Source organism: Monomorium pharaonis, chromosome 11, assembly GCF_013373865.1.
Source record: "Monomorium pharaonis isolate MP-MQ-018 chromosome 11, ASM1337386v2, whole genome shotgun sequence".
Lineage (NCBI taxonomy): Eukaryota > Metazoa > Arthropoda > Insecta > Hymenoptera > Formicidae > Monomorium > Monomorium pharaonis.
Genome location: NC_050477.1, coordinates 14,907,994 through 14,928,807, shown reverse-complemented (window position 1 = coordinate 14,928,807; position 20,814 = coordinate 14,907,994). Strand labels below are relative to the sequence as shown.

Genomic DNA, 20,814 nt, shown 5'->3' with positions numbered 1-20,814 from the left:
TGAACTCGACCGTTTTTCTCTATATTTTTGTGCGTACTATGTACGTAATTCTGTAAAAGACTTTTATGATTTTATAAAGCTAATTAAAAAATTTTAGTTTATTTAAAAAGATGTCAGTAAAACAAACGCCTTTAGGATCTCTTTAATGTACTGCATGAGAACAATATCGAGGATAAACTACTATAACAAGAAGAATTAATTGCGCGAGTGTATTGCATTTGTATCACTGTAAGGGATTTAAACTTTGTATTACTGTAAAGTTTAAACTTTCGATTTCGTACAATTTACATCTACATGCATAATTTCTATAAATTATTAATGCATGTAGATATAAATTGTGACTAATAAGTATCACTACAGTATTAAAATGACTAATATCAATGACAGTATCAAAATGACTAATAAGATGAATTGGTACAGAGAATCACTCGATAAGAAATATTTTTGTAAATAAATAAATTGAGCTTTTTTAATTGTTTGTTAATAATGTCTCTGTTCGAGATTTCTCATTTCATATAAGACGCATCTTAAATACAATAATAATCATCAATTGTGGAATATATTATTATTTGTACATTACTTTGGAGATTGCATTACTAAACTATATTTATCATTTATTTTTACATTAAAAGGATATAAATGACTCTTAATAAATAAATCCAACTAAACTGTGTCGTTTAAATTTGCCTCTTGTTTTGTAAATCTTAATTCGATAATACACTGATATTACGTATATCTTCATATGTATACTTTTCACGTAACACCATATAATTATATTTGTTGCACAATATGTGTGTGTATAATACACACATAAATGATAGATAATAAACGATAATACTTTATCACGCAAAGAGTATATATACATATATTATAGATATAACATTTTTGGTATCATAATAAATCTTCTGCAAAACGTATTGCGCTCTAATTATTCTTTCGCAACTTTACTAATTTTATAAATCGACTAGTGAATTAAGAGAATTAATAATACACATTTTAACATATATACAAATTAATATATATATATATATATAAATTTAATCACAATTATTGTAGTAAGAATGAGTCTATTGTGAGATTCATAAATTCTTAATTTTTGCAATACATCTACCCATTTTCAAGATGCAATTGTAGATTCGATCGTACGAATCATTTACATAAAGTTACGCAAGTATTTAGTAAACTCTAATATAACTGATAAAATAAAATATAAGTTTTGTCATTTTTGTCATGACCATGGAAAGAATACTTTTTATCACTGTCGTAATCAATATTTATGCTAAAATAAAACTACGCGAAATGAAAGAAATGGCAATTTTCATCGACGATTAAATTTGTGCGTAATAAAATATACATATAATAAATAAACCAAAAAAATTATCTTTCTCTTCATTAAATACAAACATCAAATATATTTACGAAACAATATTTCGTAAAACACACGTCCTTTGATCTTACGACTATATAATAATAATAATCTAAAAAGAAAAGAACGATAATGTTTCGTTGATCATGTTAAAAAGTAAAAATATAATCTTAAATGATAGGAATCACTGTTGTAATTAGTCGGATAAAGCTAAGTACCAAAAATAATTTTTTGTACCAGACAAAACTTTTCCGAAAAAACTTCAAAACTTGCACGAGTCAAGAAGTTTTCTAAGGATCAATATTTACAAAATATATTCCATAAACTTTGAATTTCAAGCAACATGTAAAGTGGAGTGGCCGAAGTAGAAAAAGTGTTGAATATAAATGAAAAATACAAAATAATTTTTACACATAAAACAATAATATATCGTGGCATAGTCAAATGTACATTAGTACATCAAAATTAATAATAAAAAACTGTTAAAGATTAGTGTCTTGCATTCTGTTGCATTAGCGTTATAATGACCTGCGTTATAATTCGCTTTGCATACAGTTTTATGTACAATATTTCGTTGTTGATCGTAATGTTTTAATTTTAAAATTTGAACTCTACTTCCGCGGCTCCACTGGCGAGCATTGAATAAGGAAAACAATTGATAAATATGTATGACTTATTTCTAGTCAACGAGTTCCTTGTCGCTCAGAATAGGTGTTTTGTCATTCTTCGAACTGACTCATAATGTAGATCCCCACTTTGTACCTTTCTCGGCTTCTGAAGTAGCCATTAAGACGGAATATGAATTTGGAGTGGCGGCGGCTTCTTTACTATAATGGATGCCGTATAGAAAGTAGACCATCATTCCTGGAAAAAAAAATCAAGAAGAAAATTAGAGAAATTGAGATTCAATGAAATACATAATGTATAGTTTTTGCGTTTAAAATTCACATTTTATTTATATAAATAATACATGATTGCTACGTACCGATTATCATCCATACGAGAAACCGTAGCCACGTCATTGAAGACAGGTGCATTATCAGAGCCATGTTGAAAAGGATGCTCAACGCCGGTATTACAGGTACCAGCGGTACTCGGAATTTCCCAGTGGGTGGATTTTGCCTGTGAGCGTTAATTACGAAAAGACCTGCGAGCAGGCAATAAACAAATGCAGTTGAACGCAACATATTCCTTTTATCACCTCAAAATGAAAAAAAAATTGAGATAAACTCTTACATGCAATGGGTAGAGGAACATAGATCGCTGCAAGGAAGTAATCGCTCTTCACCAACTCTATTGTCATTTCGAATGCTACTATCATAAAGGTGCTAAGGAAAGCGCAGGTTATCGTGTAGATAAGCAGACAAGCGATTATGACATGTCGAGTGTCGTAGTCTTGCAATAAGTATTCCATCCAGGCGTATCGCGGCTTGAACCTGCCAGATCCTTCGCATAGCAGCTATCGTGATATAAACGATATTATATTAATAATATATATTTGCTTAAAAAAAATTGAAAATTGCTTGCTTAATGTTGTATTAGGGTGAATTATTGCAGATACTTCGGAATGTATATTTTTTACAGAAATAAAATATTTTGCAACAATATGTGTATATATATGTGCGCATCTCTCAACTGAGGTATCGTAATTTTAATGAAAGCTCACTCACTTCGGACTTGACAGACGCGATGCTGCTGGAGTCCGCTTCCTCCGTGGATGGCGAGGAACAATTACTGCACGGTGTACTGACGTCGAATTGATTGGACGGCTGTTGCTCAGGCAGATACCTCAGGAGGATAACGCTGACCGCCACGATGGTGTACGCGAGCAGAGTCCCGATCGACATAAACTCCACCAAATGCTGGAGATCGAACAGTAGAGCGATTAAGGCACTGAGGAATCCACTTATGATGAGATTGCACACCGGCACTTGCGTACGCTCGCTGATGTGACCGAGGAAGCCGAATAACAGACCATCGCTTGCCATGGAGTACATTGTCCTCGGGAGAGAGAATAGGGATCCGAAGAGAGTCGTAGTCATTCCGCAAAGGGCACCCACGCTGCATAAACAGAGACCATTTAGTAGAAATTTTAATTTTAAGAAATTGAATATATCGCCAAAGATAAAGTTATACTACTTTTAAGAAAAAAAGGAAGAAGAAATTTCATTAACATATTATGTGTCATAATATCGTTTTAACATTACTGTATTACATTATTTATTCAACAGTATGTTATTTATTCTTACGTCACCATAGTATTTTTAACTTTAATACACTGCAACTTATTTGTTAAATCTCTTGGCATCGTTACAGAATGAAAAAAAGATGAAAGAAGAAAATCGATATCCCCTACCGTGCTTATTTTTATTTTTATTATTAAAAGGTTCTATGCGTGTGTATGTATATATAAATTTATTGAGAAGAATCACAGGAAAATAAATATTTACCTTATCACATATTTAGCCCACGGGATACCTCTGGATGAGAATGCTTCCGGAAGAGCGGCGGTAGGATTAATACGCCAATACGGTACGACCAGCGTTAAGGCGCCGCTTACCAACATGTATCCAACAGTTACTATCGCCATCGAGAGTAATGTCGCCACCGGAATACTCCGTCCTGGATCGCGAGCCTCTTCCCCGGCAGTCGCGATCGAATCGAAACCAACGTAGGCATAGAAACACGTAGCCGCACCTGAATAACGAGTTAAGGACCCATGAACCTTCATTTCAATCAGCAAACACATGTGTGTAGAATAATAATATAAATTAATTCCCTTGTATATAATTTCTATTACGTTCGTATAATTATCGGATTAAATGATTATAATAAGCGCTTACTCCGTGATTTCCCCATGCAAAATCGCGAGAATTTAGCGATACCACAAATCCACACATTTCTACAGGTATTCCCTTACTTACGTCTACATTGACTTTCGATTTTTCAGACTTACAACCAATTATTGCTAATATCGATTAAAAATAAACTAGTGGATTATAATGAAGCCGATTAAGCACTCGTTAATCAGTGGTCTAAATTAAATTTACAATATTAAATGTTATATTAGGAGTTATATTTTTAAGAAGTAGTATTGTTTTTTAACCATTTATTGAAGTTAATTTGTTTTCAATTAAATATTAATAGTGAATATTATATTGATATTTATCTTAAAAACATATTGTTTTGTTAATTCCTAAATAGAGGTCTACAATCATACACAGTTTATAATCATCTTTAGTAATAGAATAATTTTTATTCGTCTTATGATCGATTCGATTTACAACCAGAACTTGAATCATAATATAACTCCGTCGTAACTTAAGGAGTACCTGTATTTTTTGTCGAGTTTGTTTAATCAGTCTATTCGAAATAACTCACCTCTGATTATGCCATTAAAACCGTACGGCAGAAGACCACCGTTCTGGCTGCTCCAGTTTGTAAGGTCCGCGTAGTAAATACCCAAAACGACAACCAGTCCCATCACCATGAGGTTGACGATAGTCAGCACCGAATTCACCGTCGCCGAGGTCTTCACTCCTACTCCCAAGAGTAATGCATAGATCAGGCATAATCCGCTAGCCAGGACATCCGGAACGGCTCCCAGCGGCTCTCCCATGGTCCATTCACCCATCACATCGCGAGTGTAATTGCTAATTGCACCGCCTACCAATGAATCCACGTATCCGCTCCAAGCTCTCGCCACAGATGCCGCGCCTAATTAGCGCGTATAAAAAGCTCTTGTTAATTATCCGTCTGATTTAATTTTCCTCTTTATTGTTAATTAATTTAATATCTGACTATGTTTAAGAAGGCATTATTGTTTCGAAGATTACACACAGAAAAATATTTATTCTACTACAAAGAAAAGGGATTTTTTAATTTACTTTCTTTCTTATAATAAATAATGGTTATCTTCAGTAAAGAATATTGTTAAATTAAAGAAAAGTTAAAGTAATAAATAAATCAAATTTTTATTTTAACTTAATATTCTTAATTAATGTATTAAATTATTGGGATTTAGAGTATATTTTGAATAAATTTCTTACTTATGATGAATCTACGATAGATTTGCGGATATATGAACTTGAATTATTTAAAATAAGTAATATTTATTTAATTCAAGTACACATTTGTCTGTGTGTACACAGAATTAAGTTAATTTTATATTCTTACTCGTATTCATTTTTTAAAACTCTTCATTAAGAAAATATTCTTTGCAAAGATAAACGTTACTTACAAAAAAAGAAAATTAAAAATGAGAAACTGCTTTTTTTAGCATAAAAATATATTTTCTTGTGTGTAGGAAAAAGGCTATTTTATGTAAATTTTTTACTTCTTGTTAGTATTTAATCCTGTAGGTTCTCTACAAAAAAAGAGAGAAGTTCATACCGATCATGTGCTCCAAGATAAGGTTCCATCCTACAATAAAGGCCAAAAATTCGCCAACGGAGACGTAAGTGTAGACGTACGCACTGCCCGCCTTCGGCACACGGGCGGCTAGCTCAGCGTAACAAAGCGCCGCCAAAATGGAAGCAAAACCGGCCACGAGGAAGCTGAAGATTACTCCGGGTCCAGCTGTATCGCGCGCGACCGTTCCCGTCAACACGTAAATCCCGGCCCCGACCATATGACCCACACCTGAAAACCCGATTCGTCTTGCAGGTCGGATTGTGGTTAATTATGTTACTTAATACCCTAACAGCACAAAGATATACTGAAATAGGTTCAAAGAATATCATAAAAGATATATTGTTGATATTCTGAGAATATCTGAAATACTATGATATTCTTATCATACTGAGAATATTCATATATATACTTTTTCCATTTTTTTAGTATATACTCAGAATATCTTGTAGTATGTACTCTTCACATTTATAGAATGCTAAACGTGTAAATAACCAATATATTGTATGTATATTATAACGTTGCCTGTTTAACAAAAAAAATTAACTTGGGCAGCCTTTTATTTTGTTCATAATTATAAGAAAATAAAACAGTATTGTTTTAAATTATTAAATAAAATAAGAGTTGTTACGTTATCATTTTTCATAATTTTAACTGTTGATAGCAACTCTGATCATTTTATTTAAAAATTAAAAATTAAAAAAATGCTGAATTACTTTCTTATAATAATGAATAAAATGTGAGAATACTCGTCTTAAAAACATTTTTTAATAAGTAAGCAGCATTTTAATGCATATATATTTTATTAGATTAAAAATTTGTGTTTATTTTACAAAAGCTTGTAACGTTTATTTATACATTATTATTTATTTAAATATTTTAAATAACAAGATTTATTTTGTACATAATTAAATGTATATGTATAAAATAGGTATATATGAAATTATTAACATTTTAAATATGTTTCATAAACTAATGTTATAAATGTCATCGTACAGCAAAATATCTTTAAAAAATTGGTAAAATATTGTAAATATACATACGCTGATATTTACACATTTTTTGTAAGATTACATGAGTAATTAAATAAGATTTTTTAAATTATATATTTTGAATCTAAAACTATAAAATTAATTATATGTATTAAAATAAAAAATTGAGTTTAAAAAAAGCAATTTATCAATTAAAAAACAAAAAAACCGTTTAAAAATACACTTTAAAAAATATCAGTGGTTCATTTCTTATGCTAGATTTTTTAATGCTAAAAATAAACATTGACCTTTAGCACGAAAAGATCCTTAGATTGCGTAACTCAAAAGAAAATTCTAAGCATATATGAAAAAAAAAATACTGATTTAAATACGACAAAAGTACATTCTAACAATATACAAATAATATATTATAAAATACATTAAAAGAATGTTCTCAGTACATTATATACAGTATGTACATTCATAGTATACACTGTAAAAAATTATTGTAAAATTACAACTATAATAGTGAGTAATTTTAAGACCAACTGTAATAGTTGTAAATTTTCTCTTGTCTATAATTTTGCATATACAAGTAAAAATAATTTAATTTATAATAAATTTGTTTACAGTGTATACACAAGTGTAAAAAACAAATTAAGAAATTATTACAAAATTCATATACAAAATTACATACACATAAAAATTTACAATTATTATAGTGGGTTTCAAAATTATCCACTATTATAGTTGTAATTTTACAAAAATTGTTTACATTGTAGACATAGAATACTCGAATAATATCATGTGCTATTAGGGTAACTGTCCCAATTACTGCTACTTTTTTAATTATAATATTAAAATAAGAAGTATGATAATGTATTAAAATGATTTAATGTTAAACTAAAATCATTGCATAAACATGCACACATAAATAGAATAGAAAGAAACACACAAAAGATAATTTTACGTGCGGCAATATTTAGGATATTGACTGGCAGTAATAGCAGTATCTTATAATTTTTATTTCCTTCATTTATTCATATGCTAAGACTCCTGATCTCTTATTGCAGCCATATTGAATTAGGCGATACAGGGAAGAAATGATATTATTATACACATAAGAAGATATTTTCTTCTCGACAGACAAAAATCAGCCTCGTATTATTTATTTTACAGTTATGTATTGACTATCAAGAAAGAAGGATAGCATTCGTCATATTTTAGAAGTGTATTAAAGTAATCTTACGTGTTACGTTATCTAAATTAATTTTTACTTGCAAGTAGCGTAAAAATCGAACTGTCAATGTATCCTTTCTCTTCTCGCTTCTGATGTCACAAATTCAATATGACTGCAGTGAGGAATCAAGAGCTTTATAATAATTTTCAAATTTGTTAAAGTTTCTATTTAAATAATAGAAAAAGAGTGTTTACTGTATGTTTACAAAACCTTGCAAAATTAACATATCGACCGCTATGTATTTAAAATACTTAAAAGCAGTTATCGTAGCTACGCTAATTTTGAGCATATAATTTCACCTGTGCACAGTATATACTATTATTAATATTTTTATTAATAATCCGTGCAGTACCGTTTTCTAACGCGACATATTTTACTCAAGGCAACTATTCCGGACCTTTACGCTTATCATTAACGCGATAATGGAAACGCGTGCAAGCCGCGTGTCGCTCGCATGCATTGCATTTAAAGACAGTTACATCGGAGTAAAAAACATCGCATCATCCGGAAGATGTTTTTTTTTTTGCTTTTTGTAATGCGGTCACGAAGTTGGCTTGTTCGAGTTGCGATCGTGAAGGTACACTCACCGAGCAACGTGATGTCGATGGTGGAAAGACACCTTTTCATCGGGGTCTCGAGCAGGTCGCCCTCCAGCTTCTTACGGCGGCTCATCTTGTTGTACACGCCGGACACAACGTGGCCCAGGATCATTCTGCGAACCGATGGCATGGTGACAGCTTCTGAAACGAGATTACCAATTCCCGGCTTATCGATGAACCTAGTTACCCCGTATCGAGTCGAGGAGAAAGAAAAAGATTCGATTGCGCTTTTTAACCCTCCGTCTGCATACTTATTTTCACTAACACGGTCTGTACACTGATCCCTTTTTGTCCTGTCCCTTTTTTTAAATGTTAAATACATGCAAAAAATCTGAAAAAAGTCCTAATTATTCTTGAGTGACTATATTTTAAATTTTAATAATTATTTTGGTCATTTATTAAAGGAGAGCCAAGGTCCGTCTATCACCAGTCTTGTGGTTGCACAAGTGAAAAGTTTCGCTTGTTCCAGTGTTTTTGGGGCCAGTGTACAAGACGGAGGGTTAAATTAAATCCCAATTTAATCGAACGTAGTTCAATTGTTGAGAGAAAGTCTCGGATCAGCTAAAACGCGTGGCGAATCGCCATTCCGAGGTAAAAATAAATGAAAATCGATAATTAAAAAATTGTCATATGGTGTTCCGCGGGATACCAATATGTCACGGTGGATGAGACAGCAGCGAGCTGCTGGTCGAACGTCACGCGTACATGCACGCACTTCCACAACGGACAATCGATAAAAAGGGCAATCCCGAGGTCGCGTCAGGATACAGGGAATGAATTCACAGCGTGGCAGATCGCACTTACGTTTTAATTACACGGACATTCGACGAGGAAACTGTCGATTACGTGCCACGGCGAACCACGCAACCACAGTAAACGCCCGAGGGGCTCGTATGACTCGTGATATGAAGGGATAAGGGATGTATTGCTTCCGCGAGTGCGCAGTGGACGGCCAATCGGAAGCCAGTCTCGGATTGTCCTAGATGTTAAAAAGCAATATTGCTGTTAATATTAATTAATACAGCTGGGGAACAAGACTAATATAAATTCTATCGATGTAATTAACTTTAATTTTGATTTAATTTTACATTAATTTCTGATGACTGAAAAAAGATAAGAAGTGAAGTTGAACAGAAGTTAACTTATGTTCATAGAACAAATGGGAGAATTGAATAATGTTATAGATTGAATAATAATTAAAATTTTATTTATACATTAAATAATATCGTTGAAAAAATATTTCCGATCGATGAATCATATATAAAAATGTAATGTCTAATCATAAATTTCTGGTTATTTCAGTACTTTATAGACATAATTTTTTGTCAGACTTTATTAATCTAGTTTTCATATCTTTTCCAGTTAAATCTACTAAATTTCTAATTTACACTAATTACACACATTTGGGAGTTTCTAAAATTTCTATTTAACACAAAAATATATTTGAGTTTTATTAATGATTTAAAAAGTTCTAAATATATTTGTCCTGTAATTTTTACTTTACATTATTTTTTCTTTTGTATTTTTATGTTTTCTTATCAAGACTTGAATATTTTTTATCTAAATCTGTGAGGAATTAATTAAAAAAAATTTTTTTTTAATTAACAGTGTGTGTGTATTAATAAAACGTAATCAGTAGAAAGATGGCAATAATTAAAATTCTAGGAATGTTTAAAATATATGTAAGAATAAAAGTTAAAATTTGAAAAAAATAAATTACTGAAAATTACGAAAATCTAAAAAAAATAACACTGGTTAAAAAATTTTAGGTGTCATAATTTCAAGAATTTTAAATCAGTGGATTCAAATTACAAAAATGTGAAACTTAAAAAATTGCCAAGTTTTATATATATTTCAAAATAAAGTATAATTAAAAATCAAAATATGCAGTATATTAGTTTCAAAACTTGATTTATTACAAATCGTCTCTTTCATTATTTGTATTAATTTTATTTATAAAATTATAACTATTGTAAAATATGCGACTTGTACAAATTCAAAGTTTAAAAAATCCGCAAAAAGTATCGCAAGGATATATTTAACATAAAAAACAAAATTCTGAGCATTAATATTATATATAAATTTCAAGATATTTATTATAAATTTTCTTTCACATTATCTATACCGGACAAAATATAATTGTTATTGTAAAATATCAAATCTGCCAATCAGAATTGCGAAAATTTGAAGCTTTATAAAAATCGACAAGGCACCAGAAAAAAACAATTGAAGATAACAAAAATCAAAATTCTATTGTAATCGAAAAAAACTCTATTATTATTAAAATTCTCTTTCGTTGTTTATACATATATTGGTACAAATAAAATTGTGATTTTAATTATTTATAATTAATGCAAATCTATAACAACGCGCACGCCCGCCGGAGCATCGCGCGCCCACATATTTCCGCTTGACATTGCACCTTTGTTTATCATCTCGCCACAATCTGTGAGCGTAAATTTCGAACAAACACGAGCAAACGTGACAGGAGCTCTTAAACCCTAGAGTGCTACAAGGTGCTACAAGCCTGAGAATCGGGAATTCATGACATGACATTCCACGCGCGGTCGTCAAAAAGACGAGTCAAGACGAGTGAAGACGAGCCAGTGACGACAATTTACTAGTCCGTCTGTTCCTTTTCCTTGGCGCCGAGCTAATAATATTGTAAGATACTGATCGATATTGGTAATTCGCGTGCGTGCAACGCGATCGATTTTGATCGAATGCTAAGTGGCGATCTAAAAGCCCTTTTATCGCAATATTCGACGACTGACTCCTCGGCGTTCAGTTCTCAGTGACTGAGGTTAGAAAGGGTCAGTCTCAGGTTAATAGCACCGTTGCGACGTAATAACGCCTGGTTGGAGAAAGCCTGGTGGATTCGCCTTATTGCCCTTCTCGCGAGAATGGGGAGTATGGGGACGAGGATCCGCGCTGAAATGCTCTGATCCGTGGCTCTCGCGCTCGCGAAACGCATTAGAGCAAATCGCGCACGAATCTCAACATTGATGTCGACGTAACCACATTCTTGGACGATGGATGGAGAGGATTCCGTAGACGTGGATGTGGTGGACGTGGATCCGCGGGAGCTGCAGGAGACCCTCCAAACCTATAGGAAGCTCGCGGACGATTTTGCGAATCACGACACGATTCTAAAGGTGAAGTTCTCAAATGAATAAGCTAATAGCTGAATCTGTTAAAATTTTTGCCAAGTGTGCTGTAAATTTTGTCAGCAGTATGTCAACAGAAATGTAATTAGTTAATAGAATACATTGTTGATAAATTGATTACAGAAATTAAGAAAAATTCAATTGGCACAGTAGCATGTAATATTTTGCTGTAATCTGCTGACAAATTGTTAATACTTTGCTTACTGAAAACATATTATCTAATTACTTGATTTGTTGTAGGACAAGACAGTCTTATCTTATATAGCGTATGTCTTAGAAGTACCTGATTTAGATGTGGTTACCTTAGCTCTGGACATTCTGGAGATATTTGTTAAGAATGTAGACAATTATATACATATAACATCTACCTTTGGTGTGCGCGAATCCTTGGAGGCAGTTATCAACAGATACAGCTTGGACGAACCAAAGGTAGCCAGTCGAGCGCAGCACATCAAGGATGACATAGAGCGTATGAAACCACCTATATATAACTTGCGCAGCCGTTGCAGACGAGTTATAGAGCCCAAAAAGTTAAGGACGCATGTAATAGTTTTACATGTTCAAGGTTTATTGCCAGTAAGTATATGCAATTGTCTATTTTAGTTTAATACTTTTTATATCTGACAAAATAATTGTAAAAAATACTGATACATTGGAAATTATAATGAAATAATTGAAATAATTAGGAGACTCGTGCCGAGTTGGAGGGGATATTGATAAGAATCGAAGGTCTCGTTTCGCTCGTCGTCGACGTGGAGCATCAGCGTGTGACTATGCGCACTTTGAGTTATGTCACTGCGAAACAGATTGCAGAAGCAATTGAGAGACATGCAGATAATATGGAAGCGAGATTGGTTACAAAAAACAAATTTAATCAAGAGTTTCTTGTGAAATTAGTAAGAAATTATTTTTTTTAAATTAATTTATAATCTATATTTTTGTATGTTTTATATTTTAATATAATTTTTATTTATAAAATTTTGAGTACGGTGTTTCATGTTGAATGCACTATCTTTCAGATACAAGAAGGTGATACCGATAGCGAGGGATTGCCTGAATACTTACCTGAGGAGGAAGAAGAGGATAATAAAGAAGGCGTAGTGTCCCTATTTACAGGTTTAAAACAAAGCGCTTCGTCTCTGTACAAATCTACCACCGAGTTTTTAAGTAACTCATTCTATTGGTAGAGTTTTTAACGGTAACGGAGATCTTTGTAATATTTGTGACTGTTGCAATTAGAATTTTATTTATTTGAAATTAATAATTGTTTATCTGTCTCCTCAAAGAGAAGAGCTAGAAACAATTCGTGTGTATAGAGTATCCATTAGTATCTTAGATTAGATATATCAAAGAAAAAGACTTATATAAAATAACTTTTTAGAAGTACTATAATAAAAGTTAATTTTGATTATTTAAGAATCTCACACTACTATCAGTATGTTTATAATTCACAATGATTAAAGGTAACCGACTTAATTGGTTTTACTACTTGTAATAATATTTTGTTCTCTTTATCTATTTTGATGAAAAAGATGTACAAATAGACTTTTAAATTTTTATGTCTATATTTGTAAAAACAAGAGAAATATGTTTTACGTGTATATATAATTAATTTTCTTATTTTTAGTATTTTAACAGTTATGCATGTTTTATCTTGTGGCTTAAAATATATAAAATAATTATGTATACATACACATACACACAATACCAACTATTTCAATCTCAGAGACTTCTAAGCGATTTCTAATATGCTAATATGTAAATAAGAAAATTTTTATGTGTGTGCTATATATGCATTAAAGACCTAATTAAAAAAAGGATCTTATATGTATACAATATATATATAAATATATATAATTAATATAATTGAGAGATTTATAAAAAAGCTTATAAAAGGTTATAATATATAAAAATGTTATATTAAGTATAGATATTAAATATATGTGATATAAGAGACATTCAAATCATAATACAGCTTTTGCAATTAAATAAAAACAATTTTAATATTTAATTTTTCTATAATTTTCTTTGATAATTGTCAGTTTATAAATTTATGTGGATGTATTTATAAATCGCTTTTTGCAAAAATAATAAATAATTCTCTTAAGTAATTAACGAAATAATTCGTGTTAATACTCGAATTTTATGACCAATTTTAAAGCAATTGTATAAAGTCATTGAAGAAATTATTCAGAAATGATATTTAAGATACTCTCTCTTGAAACTTGTTATATCTTAGCTATTCATGTAATCTCAATATAATGCAATATATGTTGTTTGCATTTGTACAAAGAATGAAAAAATATAAAATGTTGTGTAAATCAACTTTATTTTATGTATAACACAAATTTTGTGTACTGCTTCTATTATTATATAATAATAGAACTAGTCAGATTTTTAGCTGCCACTGCACAAAAAGGAACAATTTATGCAACTACTCGCATAAGTATGATGGATACAATACGTATGATTACTACAAAGTACTCTCTCTATTTATAATATGCCTCGTAAATTATTTCGTTCAGATGAGCACATCGAAATTATTATTCTATCTTATTCTTTATGCTTATCCGCTAAGTTCCTGTTGTATTGTCTATATTTACAATTACAGATGTATAATTGTCATTAAGGCAATTTGAGTTTCAAAGCAGGTACAATAGATGGATGCAAAACATTTTTTTCCTGTAATCAAGTAAATGAAATAGTTTGTAGATAGCGCGTGTAAAACAGAGAGATACAACTTACAATAATTAATTAGTACCAATAGTTCTCGCGGAATGAGTATGAGGTTCGCGTGCAGTCCAGTGCTATTGTTTGAGCTTCGTTTTGAAACTCGTGTAACCACCTGCACCATGTTTAACTATATTTCGCGCAATACAATTCACTTCTTAAACTATATATTAAATGCTTAGACTGAAATCAATAAGTACAGTAGTCACTGTAGACTTATGCTCTCTGACTCTTGTTGGCTGTGAAGTAAAAAAAAAAAAAAGAATTAAGTTTCTTACGTATGAGCACATGCTTGGAAAATATATACGACAGTACAATGTACCCCTTCTATTGTAAATACAATAGCTTCCAAGGAAGAGAGTTTTACATTTTTGTATTTTTTCCTTACTTTTCGATTTTTGCCTAACATCTTCGTATCCATATATATTGCAAATATAAAAGATCGTACAGGTACAACAATATCTTTCAATACATGCTTCAAAGACTAAATTGCATATTATTATCAATTCTCTAACTTTTACTAGACGCGGTCGATGCATGCAAATTGCCATAGGCACTTATGTCATAATAAAATTCATTAACGTTACGTTGTACATTCTTATTCTGTTTCGAGAAGTTCATTAAGTTCTTTTCTTTTAAGAGAATGCATTTAAAGAGCGAGATCATAGACTTTTGCATAATGTATGAACATAACGCATAAGAAAATAAGCCAATCAGAGGCCTTTACTTCTATCCCGGGGAAGGAAATAGGCGATTCTGATTGATTGATTCTCTTATGTGTTGTGCATTATGTGTTATACAAAAGTCTGGGCTTCCACCCAAATTATGCATGTACATAATATCATCGGCCAGATGCTTTCATAACTATGAAAGCATCTTACATATTTACAGCTGCCCTTTCATTTCGTCAAACACAAACACATACATAAGTAGAGAAACGTGAATTTAAAGAGTTGTTGCTGCCTGCATTTTTACAATAAAAACTTATTTCTATGGCAATGGTTATGCATAGTTTGAAATCAAATTTGTGACCTAGTACATATGCGTATTTGAAGAAAGAACTGTGAATACGAAATATGTGATGCCATGAAAGAAATAAATACATGATATTTCTGCCCAGTACATCGAGCAAACTCAATACATTTATTAATGATAATTATAGCGAAGTTAATGTGAGTGTTAAGCATAAAAATGCCCGTTGTACATAGTTATTTCGAATAATATTAATGTAATCACTGCATTTGCAAATAATATCCTTCGAAGCAGTATCTAGATTTGTTGAATGAAAATTATACTACACTCATGTTTTCATGTTGTATATGCTATAAAAAATTGCGTATAATAACTCAAACTTGAGCAATATTAATCTGTCTTTTTGCAATTTATATAAATGATATAATTAAATATTGATGAAAAATACTTTTGGAAATTATTAGGTTAAAAAAAATTAAGGAAAATCTCGACTTGAATTATATACCGAATCAATTGTTTCCTAAATAATATTACATATTTTTAATATATGTATACGTGTTTATATATGGAGATGTGGATGCAAATATATATATGTATGTCATTATGTATGTGTGTGTATACATATATATGTATAAAATACATATATAGATGTATAGAATAGATAAATATCTACAATATTCAACATAAGTTACAGAATGAAGAATGACATGATTATTCAATTTCACTCAGGCAGTAACTCTAACTTATAAACCAATGATAAATCAGATATAAAAATTATACTAATAATTAATCTACATTCGGCTTTCCATCTTCATAGATCCGTTCGCCGGTTGAGATGCAATTGTAACTTCACTGACTTCGTCCGTTTCCGATTGACTCGATGTGTCAGAAACGTCGTCTATTTCCTTTCTCTAAGTTAAACATACATTTTAATTTTATTATTTGTAATATATTATTTACGAAATTTAATTTGATTACCACTTGCAAAAAACTGAATAAATTAGAAAAAAAATGACAGAAAATTACTTAACATATTTTTTTACCATTTCAAAATTACTTGATACAGTCTCTTGCTTTTTCCCTTCAATAATGTAATACTATATATCGATTTGTAAAAATGTACAATTTTCTCACTACTATAATATTTATAAATGTTCGAAATATAATTATTTTTGTTGCTTTTCGCATGTGGTATACAATTTGTGACAATGCAATAAATTTGTGTTTATATTTTTTTACAGAGAGAAAGAGGGAGGGAGAGAGCATTATTTTTCAGCAACATAAATTTACAAAATTATTATTTATTAGAATGCGCGTAAATATAAATATATTATACAATTTACTTACTTTTTGAGAATGATGTATATTACGAAGAACTCTTTGAACATCTGGATTACTTTCTAGGGTGGAAGTCTGACTGGACGGAGGATGCGAATATTCAGAAGTATTTTCCTCATCAGAAGCTAATGCCCCTTGTATTCTTCCGGGTGTTATTGTTAATTTAGATCTTCGTAATCTGCATCCGGGACCGATCGGCCTCCTTGCGATACTATATAATATTTGAAGGAATATAATTCTTAATATGATTCAATTATTTATTGTTTGAAGTAAAAATTTAAATAATTGATAAAATGCTTATAAAATAAATAAATATGTCAAAAGTTTTCCATAAAAAATATTTATACTAAAATTTATACATAAAATTTTATAGCAAAGATCTAATTTAATTTCTGAAGCATCAAAGAAATTGATAAAGTTTAGTTTAAATTAATTTTTTAAGTTTATAAAATGTATTAAAAAATTATTTTTAAGAAAGTAAGAAGTATATATATAAATTTACATTGAATCTTTTACGGTTATAAAATGAATAGTTACATAAATAGTTTGCATTCATAAATATTTATAGATTAAAATACCTTCTTCGTCTTAAAGAATAATTATAAGTATAGCTTGGATCTTCTCCCTCTTCATCCGACCAGCTTTCTTCACAAGCATCATCCTCGCGGTCATCTGTATTGTCCGAAGAAGCTCGTATTTTAATATCAGATTGTTCCATATAGTGTCCAGATATTTTGCCTGAATCTTCTTTATTTCTACTGTAAAGTTCATTAATTTAATAAATATTGAATTACATTTATCAATGTTAATCCTTAAGTGATGCAATGTAATACATTTTAATTAAATTAAAAATTTGGTTTCAAAAATTGTTTAGAATTTTTGATATTAATAAAAAGTATAACAATTGAATAATTAATAAAAAATTGCATTGTAATACAAATAATTACAACAATAAAGGAACATCAAAATAAGTTTTTGACGCATTTGTTTCAGAACTATAAGTCATAATATTTCTTAAATCCTGTATTACATCACTACATGTACATGCCATCAATTTTACTATAGTACACTCTCTCACTCTGTCGCTCTCTTTCCCTCTCTTAAGGATTAACAAATTATACAATAAAAATAAATTACGCTTTCGTGGATATTATTATGCAATACCTGTGGGAGAGTATAATATCATCGCCATTTCCATTATCAATGATAAGACGATTTGCATTAATAATTTCGCTGACTTTTCTGCCGAGAGTCTCAAGATTGTCGTCGTCGCTACAATCCTTCAAACGTTCGTTTCCATTGGAGTTTTCATTTAAGGGCTCAGGACTAGAGCATGAATTAGTATGTATCGGATAGTGCGTTTCCGGCAAAATTGGATTCCCATTTAAGCATTCTGTTGCTTGCTTATTCAATGAATGTCTTCTGATGAGGTCTAACGACTTCTCCGATAAAGAAAGTGCTACATTTGGAATGTGATCCGTTTCATTGATGTCCGTGATGTCCGTTTGTGTGTGACTGTCAACAAACCTTGCAGGTACCTCTGTACTCTATAATTAGGAATATTATATATTACAATGTACATAACATGCATTGAGAATTTAAGAAATCATAAACTTATTTTAAGAAATGTAATTCATAGCGTAATTCATGACCTCAGGAGTTGCAATAATTTTATAGAAATGATAGTCTTCTATTAAAAAATTTAAATTTAGAACATTATGAACACAAGACATTAAAATCGTTGACAGGCAACGACTTGAATTATCCCTTTAATTTCTTTTTAATTATTTTTTTTATTTATGCTAGTTTATTTTTACTTATTCTAATTTATATGTTCTAGTTTATTATGTTTTTACCTTTCTTTCACGATGAGGACTCGATCTAGGACTAGAACTTAGACCACAACCCGAACCAACTCTACGATGCCTGTATTTACGCTGTTTGAAGCTATTGTTTGATGCTAAAACAGTTTCCGGCTGATTAGATTCATTCAGCTGAGTATACATGGTGGCTTTGACGGGGCTCTGCGGAGAATCTGCAGTGGGCGATGGGGGAGTAGTTGGCGTCGAGGAAGAGAACTGCGCTGTGCCATTCCGTCTGCGGTATAGCCTCTCTTGAGCCTTTAATAAAGGACGGACAAGACGTTTCTTATACTGCTTGTATCCTGTTGTTTGCTGTTCTCTCCTGAGACAAACCAGATATTTATTTCCAAATGTGCGAGTTCGGCTGAAGTCTTGTGCTATTTGTCTTGTAAGCGCAAAGCGATTATGCAAAGCGTAACTGCGTCGTCTGTATTTAAAAAAAATACAGATTATAATATAGTACAGCTTTCCATCACCTATTATGTACAACATATATTACAGCAAGCACGCATGCACGCACGCGCACGCGTACGCACATAAACACAAAATATGTTACAATATGGTATTTTTCTCACTTTATCACATCACGCTCACGCAATTCTAATTGTAGCAGAATAGCGTTTAGTTCCAAATATAAGTTGTTAGTGCGTTCGAGCTTGCGCTCATAATGTTCTCTGACATCTTGAGCGTGTCGCAGTTCATCCTTCCTCCGACGGATTAGTTCAGCCTCGAAACGTGGATCGGTACTAGTAAATAGTGGCATCTGCTTCATGTGTTCCTGTATTTCCTTCTTCCAAGATTGCTGTAACAACGATTTCAATTTCATTTATCATTTTTTTATATACTTCGATTAATAATTGCACAGAAAATAAGTCGTTATTCATTATTTATTTTCTTAATCGTTGAAGCTACTTTTTTTGCAACTTGTTTAAAAATTTTATTGTTCGTAATAACTAAGGGAACAAATAAAAATTTCTCAATATCTTTGTAAATAATACAAAAAAAAAGGATAAATATATCCTTTTTTTTGTATTATTTACAAAATATGCAAAACATACAAAATTATTTTTTAATGTTATATTACAATCACATTGTAATATAACATTAAAAAATAATTTTGTATGTTTTGCATATTTAACAGATACTTTGATTTATTATATTATCATTCACTTAAGCAATTGAGCTTAAATTTCTAAAAAATTTCCACTGAGAAAAGGAAATTATACCTGTGCCTTAAAGTAATCCTCAGGTTCCGTGGAGAGTACATCAACAGCCGCGATAGCGAGATGCATCTCGATGAGTTTGAAGGCAGGCCTGTTACGTGGTTTGGCTGACCAACACTGCTTAACCAGTAGTCCATATCCTTCCGGGCAACTGGTAGGAATTGGTAAATGAAGAGAATTACTGCCCACTCCCCACATAACAGCGGAAGAATCTACGTCCTTGTAAGGTATCTCGCCGCTCAGTAATTCCCACAGTACAACGCCGTATGACCATATGTCCACCTTTTCTGAGCAAGGCTCGTTCCTGATTACCTCCGGCGCCATCCATGCCACTGTACCAGCAAAAGTCATTTTCGTGCTAATCTCATTCCACTGTTTACTCGTACCAAAATCACTGATTTTCACTACTTCCCCTTGTCCTATTAGAACACTACAAATATAAGTTCTCTTATTATTTTGCATTTATTATATATTTACCATGTATTTCATTTAAGAAATTATTTTACGCCGCCAATTTATTTCACTTAAATTTTATTATATGGTATATCTCATATATAGCTTTATCAAACCATCTTTTATTCATGAATTACTTAGCTAATTTCAGAATCATTTTTTTTTCTTAGCAAAAATATTGACAACTATTATTTATTTCATAGGGATTTCAATTTTATCAGTTTAATTGTTTACTTACTTTGGACTCTTGAGATCTCTGTGTATAATTCTGTGAGCATGAAGGTACGCCATTCCCGCAGCAATTTGTTTTGACCATGACACCAATCTAGCAGGAGGAACCGGTTCTCCAGCTCTTAGAAGGTCATACAATGGTCCGTATGGGCAAAACTCCATTATTATGCAATAACAAGGAGGTTTTGTACACACTCCTCTGTAAACATCAAAACGAGCGTTTGATAAGCGTTTCATAATGCAAATTCTTAT

The 20,814-nt window shown here is 31.3% G+C and overlaps 3 protein-coding genes across 11 annotated transcripts in view; 1 reads left to right on the top strand and 2 right to left on the bottom strand.

Moving 5' to 3' along the window:
• Nucleotides 1-465: 465 nt before the first annotated feature.
• On the bottom strand, nt 466-9,540 carry LOC105828612 (cationic amino acid transporter 4). Its single transcript, XM_012667060.3, has 9 exons — nt 9,391-9,540; nt 8,575-8,727; nt 5,759-6,007; nt 4,748-5,083; nt 3,817-4,063; nt 3,037-3,427; nt 2,603-2,825; nt 2,352-2,513; nt 466-2,230 (listed from the first exon to the last, which is right to left on the bottom strand). Exons 2-9 carry the CDS (start codon nt 8,714-8,716, stop codon nt 2,103-2,105), a joined length of 1,878 nt encoding a protein of 625 aa, XP_012522514.1. The 5' UTR covers nt 8,717-8,727; nt 9,391-9,540; the 3' UTR covers nt 466-2,102.
• Nucleotides 9,541-10,975: 1,435 nt separating this feature from the next.
• LOC105828611 (armadillo repeat-containing protein 1) lies at nt 10,976-14,078 on the top strand. The gene is made up of 4 exons (XM_012667059.3): nt 10,976-11,741; nt 11,994-12,329; nt 12,440-12,649; nt 12,773-14,078. The coding sequence occupies exons 1-4, from the start codon at nt 11,619-11,621 to the stop codon at nt 12,938-12,940; spliced, it is 837 nt and encodes a 278-aa protein (XP_012522513.1). The 5' UTR covers nt 10,976-11,618; the 3' UTR covers nt 12,941-14,078.
• Nucleotides 14,066-20,814, bottom strand: part of LOC105828610 (mitogen-activated protein kinase kinase kinase 13) — a 29,053-nt gene continuing 22,304 nt past the window's right edge. For 5 of the 9 annotated variants that reach the window (XM_036293489.1, XM_012667054.3, XM_036293490.1 and 2 more), the window contains 8 exons: nt 20,570-20,761; nt 19,882-20,308; nt 19,231-19,457; nt 18,650-19,082; nt 17,958-18,340; nt 17,372-17,551; nt 16,803-17,004; nt 14,066-16,366 (listed from right to left, as the gene is read on the bottom strand). In XM_036293489.1, the coding sequence (XP_036149382.1) occupies nt 16,247-16,366; nt 16,803-17,004; nt 17,372-17,551; nt 17,958-18,340; nt 18,650-19,082; nt 19,231-19,457; nt 19,882-20,308; nt 20,570-20,761 (2,164 nt within the window). In that variant the 3' untranslated portion in view covers nt 14,066-16,246. The remainder of the gene's footprint in view (nt 16,367-16,802; nt 17,005-17,371; nt 17,552-17,957; nt 18,341-18,649; nt 19,083-19,230; nt 19,458-19,881; nt 20,309-20,569; nt 20,762-20,814) is intronic. The other 4 variants (XM_028191310.2, XM_012667058.3, XM_012667056.3 and 1 more) reach the window with 1 other exon arrangement.

Bases quoted from the DNA above. Each gene is read 5' to 3' on its own strand.
- LOC105828612 (XM_012667060.3), bottom strand. From the start codon at position 8,716: ATGCCATCGGTTCGCAGAATGATCCTGGGCCACGTTGTGTCCGGCGTG. The intron at 3,428-3,816 runs GTAAATATTTAT...CTGTTTATGCAG, and splicing joins TGGGCTAAATATGTGATAAG to CGTGGGTGCCCTTTGCGGAA. The intron at 2,514-2,602 runs GTAAGAGTTTAT...GCCTGCTCGCAG, and splicing joins TGTTCCTCTACCCATTGCAT to GTCTTTTCGTAATTAACGCT.
- LOC105828611 (XM_012667059.3), top strand. From the start codon at position 11,619: ATGGATGGAGAGGATTCCGTAGACGTGGATGTGGTGGACGTGGATCCG. The intron at 11,742-11,993 runs GTGAAGTTCTCA...GATTTGTTGTAG, and splicing joins ATCACGACACGATTCTAAAG to GACAAGACAGTCTTATCTTA. The intron at 12,650-12,772 runs GTAAGAAATTAT...ACTATCTTTCAG, and splicing joins AAGAGTTTCTTGTGAAATTA to ATACAAGAAGGTGATACCGA.